Source organism: Centropristis striata, chromosome 7 (assembly GCF_030273125.1).
Source record: "Centropristis striata isolate RG_2023a ecotype Rhode Island chromosome 7, C.striata_1.0, whole genome shotgun sequence".
Classification (NCBI taxonomy): Eukaryota; Metazoa; Chordata; class Actinopteri; order Perciformes; family Serranidae; genus Centropristis; species Centropristis striata.
In genome coordinates this window covers 406,422-415,000 of record NC_081523.1, presented here as the reverse complement: position 1 = coordinate 415,000, position 8,579 = coordinate 406,422, and the positions used below count along the sequence as shown (strand labels likewise).

The 8,579-nt window shown below is 32.4% G+C and overlaps 1 protein-coding gene across 1 annotated transcript in view; it reads left to right on the top strand.

Moving 5' to 3' along the window:
• Window positions 1-4,943, top strand: part of LOC131975220 (interleukin-8) — a 6,686-nt gene extending 1,743 nt beyond the window's left edge. Inside the window, exons 2-4 of the mRNA XM_059337823.1 lie at window positions 307-424; window positions 3,365-3,445; window positions 4,398-4,943. Coding sequence (XP_059193806.1) covers window positions 307-424; window positions 3,365-3,445; window positions 4,398-4,458 — 260 coding nt within the window. The 3' untranslated portion in view covers window positions 4,459-4,943. The remainder of the gene's footprint in view (window positions 1-306; window positions 425-3,364; window positions 3,446-4,397) is intronic.
• The last annotated feature ends 3,636 nt before the right edge of the window (window positions 4,944-8,579 follow it).

Genomic DNA, 8,579 nt, shown 5'->3' with positions numbered 1-8,579 from the left:
TTAGTTAATGAAACAATCAGGTGTCGTCTGTATAGAATGATAACTTAAGCTCTTTATGTTCCTCACAACTTTTTTAAAGATTAAAACCTCTTTTGTTGTTGTAATAATTGTCACATTTTGTTATTTAAATGTGTTTCATTGTAAAACACATCAACTTTTTTTTACAAGTTGTGTTTTAAAGGTGAAAGTAAACGTTAATGTTCATCCGTCAAAGTTTCTCAGGGCTCATTTGAAGTTGTTAACTTGTTATTAACAGACTGAAATAATGATGAAACTTAATAATGAAGCTTTATAAATGTCCGGCAGCTCGTCCGAGGCAGTCCTGTATGTGCCTGCGGACCCTCTCCAACCCGATCCCTGTCCGGATCATCAAGGACATTAAAGTGGTTCCTATCTCAGGACACTGCCGCCGCGTTGAAATGATGTGAGTATTCAAGAGATTATTGAGCTCTTTCATTACATTCTTCCTCCTTTTTTAGATGTGGATAGAGTCAGGCTTTCCCCTGCTTCTAGTCTTTATGCTAAGCTAACTGGGGGTCATCCCTATGTTCCCCGTTTTCCCCAAAAAGGATCTTACGTTCCCTGCAATCTATCAATCTTTCCGGTAGACTCTCTAAATCAGGGGTCTCAAACTCGCGGCACGCGGGCCAATTGTGGCCCTCGTGATGATATTTTGTGGCCCCCACCTTGATATGAAAGTTTAATGTGAGTTTCATATGAATGGCACTTTACCGTGTTGTGTGTGGAAGGTCCCTTTGGTTACGTTTTTTAGGTAATTTTGTGTCTTTTTTTAGTAATTTTGTGTCTTTTGGTCATTTTGTGTCTTTTTTTGTGTCATTTTGTGTCATTTTAAAATAATTTTGTGTCCTGTTTGTTTCTTTTTTAAGTAATTTAGTTATTTTTCTGTCATTTTGTGTCTCTTTTGGTCATTTTGTGTCTTTTTTTTTTAAATAATTGTGTCTTTTTTGCTAATTATGTGTATTTTTTGTCATTTTGTGTCTTTTGTAAGTAATTTTGTGTCTTTTTCAGTAATTTTGTGTCTTTTTTGTCATTTTGTGGGCTTTTTTTTTGGTAATTTTGTGTCTTTTTTTTGTAATTTTGTGTCTTTTGGTCATTTTGTGTCTTTTTTTGTCTCATTTTGTGTCATTTTAAAATAATTTTGTGTCCTGTTTGTTTCTTTTTTAAGTAATTTAGTTATTTTTCTGTCATTTTGTGTCTCTTTTGGTCATTTTGTGTCTTTTTTAAAAACAATTGTGTCTTTTTTGCTAATTATGTGTATTTTTTGTCATTTTGTGTCTTTTGTAAGTAATTTTGTGTCTTTTTCAGTAATTTTGTGTCTTTTTTGTCATTTTGTGGGCTTTTTTTTGGTAATTTTGTGTCTTTTTTTAATTTATTTATTTAGTAATTTTGTGTCTATTTTTGGTCATTTTGATACTGCCTCCAGCGGCCCCCGGGTAATTTGAGTTTGAGACCCCTGCTCTAAATGATCACAGCAGCTACTTTCTGGTTACTTTGCAGTTCATTTTTTGGCTTTTTAAATCTAGAATTACTCACGTTTGTATATTCCCCCTCATCATATTGTCTTGCATCGAGGCTTAGCCTTTTCCTTTTAGGGTTCGGTTAGGTTTGGATTAAAACGCAGCACTCTTAGAGAGAGCTATAGATAAAACCTTTTTTAGAGGTTCCTTCATGAAGGAGACTTTCTTGAATAAAAGCTCTTAAAAAGGTGTCTCTTATCTAGAAAATAGTTAAAAGAGTGACTTTAAAAGATGGAGGCCGGAGATCCGGGCGGAGGTTGAGGGAGTGATTCATTTCTTTTGGTCAATTAAAATTAATTTAAAATTAAATAATAAAAGTGAAGTTTTTTTCGGGCTGTTCCGGTTAGTTACCCGGAGGAGATCAAAAGGTATAGAAATGGAGTAAAACCAGTTAAAAAAACGTTTTTACCATGTAAAAAATAAATAAATAAATAAATGGGGTAACTATAAAGATATAAAAGAAGTTCAATTAGAATTTTGATAAATACTATATGTTTTAGAGCAGGGGTCTCAAACTTAAATTACCTGGGGGCCGCTGGAGGCAGTATCAAAACGACCCAAAAAACACAGAATAACCAAAAAAGACACAAAATTATTTAAGAAAAGACACAAAATTATTTTAAAAAAGACACAAAATTCTTAAAAAAGACACACAAATTACTTAAAAAAGACACAAAATTATTTTTAAAAAGACCCAAATTGACCCAAAAAAGACACAAAATTATTAAAAAAGACACAAAATTACCATAAAAGACACAAAATTACCAAAAAAGACACAAAATTATTAAAAAAGACACAAAATTACCATAAAAAACACAAAATTATTAAAAAAGACACAAAATGACCAAAAAAAGACACAAAATTACTAAAAAAAGACACAAAATTACCAAAAAAGACACAAAATTATTAAAAAGAAGTAATTAAAGGGACCTTCCACACACAACACGGTAAAGTGTCATTCATATAAAACTCACATTAAACTTTCATATCAAGGTGGGGGCCACAAAATATCATCACGAGGGCCGCAATTGGGCCGCGGGCCGCCAGTTTGAGACCCCTGTTTTAGAGTTAGGGTTAAAATGCAGCACAGGATTATATTACAGATAAAATATTTTAGGGTTATGGTTATGTTGGGCCTATTTGACATGGAATTTGGCAGTAATGGTGGAAAAACTAACAGACTGGGGAACATAGACGCGCTCCCGCTAATCGCTGGTTGGTATTTGTACGCATAAATGCAGTATTTTAATAAACGTACTCTATAAACTTTCCATCATGTCAGAGAAGAGATGAGCAGTTTTGTTTTGAACTGAGCCATGTTGGTTTTAAAAAGGGCTGGTCAGCAATGACTCAACTTGGATTAGCACACAGATAAATGTTTATTAACTAATAGTAGAACTCAGAGCAAAACTGAAAGTACTGTAGTAAAAGTACATCATTGCAGTGAATGGAACATTTAGGCTATTGTACATATTCTACTTCTGTAGTGAGACTTGACTTCCCTCTCACAGGTTTGATCAAACACTGAGTCCAGAGTGACAATGTTATTTATATTTGTTATTGTTTTTATTGTATTCATGCATATTTTATTTTGTGCGGGCAGTACATTTTATATTTTATTTAATTTATTTTTATCCCATTTTTAATTTATTGCATCTTACTGATCTATTGTTTACTACATCTCTTTGTATTGTGTTATGTATTTATTGTTTGTGCAGCACTTTGGAAACCTTGTGTTTGCTAAAATTGTGCTCTATAAATAAAGGGGATTGGATTTGGATTGGATGTTATAATAATAATAATAAAAAGCTTTTCTGTCCCCACAGAGTGACCAGGAGGAACGGTTCCCAGGTTTGTGTCGACCCAGCAGCAAAGTGGATCAACGACCTGCTCAGAAACCTGCAGAAGTAATTACCTTTTATTTTTGGCTTTTGTTTAATTCTTCTTTATTAGATTAACAACAATAACTTCTCAAATGTGAGGATTTTAAATCATTATAAATGATAGATTAGAAAGTATGTTGACAGTGTCGGTGGTGGTCATGGAGACGCGTCATTAGTGTATTTAATTTAGTTTCCACACTTTTGAAACATTTTCAACAGATTCTAGCTGTTTGAAACCTTTAAATATCAACAGAAGTAGACAAAAAGCTGCTCTGTGTGTATTTACTGGTATTTTATTGTGTCTGAAGGAGGAACTGTAACAAACGAAGGGCTTCCTCTTGTCTTGGTCACCAGTTATTGTGATAATGGTAATAAAACTTTACCAGTATTTATATGATATTCTATATTTTCCTGCTCAGAAATCATCCCTGATCACCAGCCAACACGCAGCTCAGGATCTGATTTTGCTCTCTGAATTATTGAGCTCTTTGATTACATTCTTCCTCCTTTTTTAAAATGTGGATATAGTCAGGCTTTCCCTGCTTCTAGTCTTTATGCTAAGCTAACTGCTGGTTGGTATTTGTAAACATAAGTGCATTACTTTAACCCTTTGATGCCCAACATGGTCTAAAGTGACTCGACAGAGTTTTTATCTTCTATATCTTTGCAATAAATTCATTTCATCATTCAGTATTCACGATTTTCCTCAATTAGTTTGTTTTTGATCATCATACATCCTCATTTCATGTTTTCATTTATTTAAAAAAAAAATAACTAAGTTATTGGCCAAACATTTAGCTAAGTGGCTTGCTAAACTAACTACTTAGCTACATTTTTGGCTAAGTATTTATTTCAGTAGCTTGCTAAGCTAACTACTTAGCTAACTTCTTGGCTAAGTAGCTTGTGTCTGTTTTTTGAACTGTGTCTTGCTCCAGTTGTCTAATGGATTCTTGTCCTTCTCTTGTTGTATTTGCAGTAAACAGCAGACCTCCAGCTCGACCACCGTGACCCCGACCGGTTCCACTCTTAACTTCTGATCCCATTTATTAATGTCATCATGGCTTCATTCAAATTGATCAAACTGTGAATTAACTGTTGGCAGGCTGAGCTGCATTCAAATATTGTAATTCAAACAATTGGACTTTCTGGCGTTACCCTTTTGGAAAAATGCTGATAATTCTACAACAATACTGTCTCAGTGCTTCCTTGTACGCCTGAAGAACTGTGATATGATAGTAATAAGCTTTAACGGTGCTGTTTTATGTATAAAATCTGTTATTGGGGAATTCCTTATTGCTGTATGGATACTTAGATTCTGATATAAAATGTTTAATCGTGCCATTTTATTGCCAAAAGGCACACATGTGCTCTGTGAAGTAAATTGATGTATATTTGTGATGTGCTGGTGTTGTATCCACGACGTAAAGAATAAAAGACTCAGACAAAAAGTTAAACAAGGATGAATGTTTATTGCCTACAGCAGTAGTTCTCAACCTTTTTGAGTCGCGACCCCCAATTTAACATGCATGTTGTCCGCGACCCCCACTCACTGAACACAATCTCACACGCACAGTTCAGTTCAAAAATGATCAAAAAAAGACAGAAAATGATCAAAAAAAGGCAGAAAATGATCAAAAAAGGCAGAAAATGACCAAAAAAGACAGAAAATGACCAAAAAAAGACACAAAATGACCAAAAAAGACACAAAATGACCAAAAAAAAGACACAAAATGACCAGAAAAGACACAAAATGACCAAAAAAGGAAACAAAATGACCAAAAAAGACACAAATTGTCCACAAAATGATCAAAAAAAGACACAAAATGATCAAAAAAAGACACCAAATGACCAAAAAAGACACAAAATGACCAAAAAAAGACATTAAGTGACCAAAAAGACTAAAACACATTAACACATGAACACTTTAACACAGTGGAGACAGAGCTGACTTCCAAAATGATTTGGCGACCCCCAGAAATCATCTCGCGACCCCAATTGGGGTCCCGACCCCAAGGTTGAGAACAGCTGTTCTAGAGGAGGTGGAGATGAGACAGAGCTGTTTGGTTTTAACTGCTCATATATTAAACACAGCTGTAGTCTTTGTAGAAGTCCTCTGTTCATTCATGTCAATATGATTCAATATGGGAATAAACTCTATTTCTATGCAGACGATACAGCCCTACAGAGTCTAACTTCAGCAAAGGTTTAAACTGATAAAAACTGCTCTAAAAAGTTTTTTAACATGTTTTAACTGGTCAGCTCAATCTGTTACATGTACTGAAAAAAAAAAAAAAAAACTGTTGTTTTTAGGGTAAAAACCAGCAGCTGTGGTTGCCAGAACTTTACCGTAATAAATACGGTGCAACTTTTTCTAATATTACGGTAAAATGACATCAGCACTGTTGATTTCACCTTTAAGATTGCCATTTTATTCCATTTTTTACTGTATGAATACATTTTTTCCATCAAAAGAAACGCTGTTCTGCCATATAATTGACAAGAAAATACTTTATAAATGAAAATGCATAAAAATTAAAGATTTTACCATTAAATATTACAGTATATTTCTGTTAGAGATATGGTGTTTAGTACATTTAACAGTGAGAAAAAGGATTTTTTACAAAAAATAAATGCTAAAATTACAGTGATGCTTGTATATATATTACATTAAATACATATTACAGAGTATTTTACAGTGGAGTAATATATTTTTCAAAAAACTATAAAAAAATACTGTTTTGGCATATATTTAATTTACAGTGTTTCATTGTTACTGAAACTGAATTAACTCATTTATCATTTTACGTCTTTTACTGTCATGATTTAGCAGATTTTCACCCTAAAATCTACAGACATTTTTTACAGTGTGACGTTCTTCCTCTGAATTAGTTGATTTGATCAAACTTCAGAGAACCAAATACCAGATTTATACACTTTTTCACAGGTTGACTAGTAAAGTGAACTAAAGCGATGCTTATTTTTATTAAAACCTATATCAAAGCATGAAAATGCCTAAATTTAGAAGAGGTCTTTGTCCAAAGTTCATGAAATGTCCTGTTGTCGTTCCTATTTTCAAGATATATATTTGTCATCCTGTTATAACGTTAAATAAGAAAACAAAGGTCATTTAGTGCCTTTTACACTGATAAAAAGGTCTAAAACCAGATCAAACAGTAAATCTAAAGGTCTAAAACCAGATCAAACAGTAAATCTAAAGGTCTAAAACCAGATCAAACAGTAAATCTAAAGGTCTAAAACCAGATCAAACAGTAAATCTAAAGGTCTAAAACCAGATCAAACAGTAAATCTAAAGGTCTAAAACCAGATCAAACAGTAAATCTAAAGGTCTAAAACCAGATCAAACAGTAAATCTAAAGGTCTAAAACCAGATCAAACAGTAAATCTAAAGGTCTAAAACCAGATCAAACAGAAAATCTAAAGGTCTAAAACCAGATCAGACAGTAAATCTAAAGGTCTAAAACCAGATCAAACAGTAAATCTAAAGGTCTAAAACCAGATCAAACAGTAAATCTAAAGGTCTAAAACCAGATCAAACAGTAAATCTAAAGGTCTAAAACCAGATCAAACAGTAAATCTAAAGGTCTAAAACCAGATCAAACAGTAAATCTAAAGGTCTAAAACCAGATCAAACAGTAAATCTAAAGGTCTAAAACCAGATCAAACAGTAAATCTAAAGGTCTAAAACCAGATCAAACAGTAAATCTAAAGGTCTAAAACCAGATCAAACAGTAAATCTGCTGCATGGACAGATAATTTACCTTGACAAGATTTATTAAATTCAGAATTCATTAAATCTAGAAATAATCATGTTGAACACTTAAAATACTAAATGAACTCTTAAAACCAGATAAAGTAAAGCTGCCAGCAGTGATGAACTGGCCCGAGCAGAGTGACCTGATGATTATTTGGTTCTTACCAAGATAAAAAAAAACTTTAGATTTAGAAGTGTTAGATCATTTATCTGGTTTTAAGAGTTCATTTATTATTTTAAGTGTTCAACATGCTTATTTCTAGATGTAATAATCTTAATTTAAGAAATCTCTTGGTTTTATGTTGTTTTATTCTGGTTTTATGCGATTTTATTCTGGATTTGTGTGGTTTTATGTGTTTTTGTTCTGGTTTTAACTGGTTTTATTCTGTTTTTTACATTACATTACATTACATGTCATTTAGCAGATGCTTTTGTCCGAAGCGACTTACAATAAGTGCATTCAACCTGATGGTACTAGACATAGACCACAGGAATCAAGTAAGTTTAAACTGGTTTTATTCTGTTTTTATGTGGTTTTATTCTGGCTTAATACTCTGGTTTTTAGAGTTAATTTATTATTTTAAGTGTTCAACATGCTTATTTCTAGATGTAATAATCTTTATTTAAGAAATCTCTTGGTTTTATGTGATTTTATTCTGGTTTTATGTTGTTTTATTCTGGTTTTAACTGGTTGTATTCTGGTTTTATGCGATTTTATTCTGGATTTATGTGGTTTTATGTGATTTTATTCCGGTTTTATTCTGGATTTGTGTGGTTTTATGTGTTTTTGTTCTGGTTTTAACTGGTTTTATTCAGTTTTTTACATTACATTACATTACATGTCATTTAGCAGACGCTTTTGTCCGAAGCGACTTACAATAAGTGCATTCAACCTGATGGTACTAGACATAGACCACAGGAATCAAGTAAGTTTTAACTGGTTTTATTCTGTTTTTACGTGGTTTTATTCTGGTTTAATACTCTTGTTTTAAGAGTTAATTTATTATTTTAAGTGTTCTACATGCTTATTTCTAGATGTAATAATCTTAATTTAAGAAATCTCTTGGTTTTATGTGATTTTATTCTGGTTTTATGTGATTTTATTCTGGTTTTATGTTGTTTTATTCTGGTTTAACTGGTTGTATTCTGGTTTTATGCGATTTTATTCTGGATTTATGTGGTTTTATGTGATTTTATTCCGGTTTTAACTGGCTTTATTCTGGTTTTGTGTGGTTTTATGTGTTTTTGTTCTGGTTTTAACTGGTTTTATTCTGTTTTTATGTGGTTTTATTCTGGTTTAATACTCTTGTTTTAAGAGTTAATTTCTTATTTTAAGTGTTCAACATGCTTATTTCTAGATTTAATAATCTTAATTCAATAAATCTT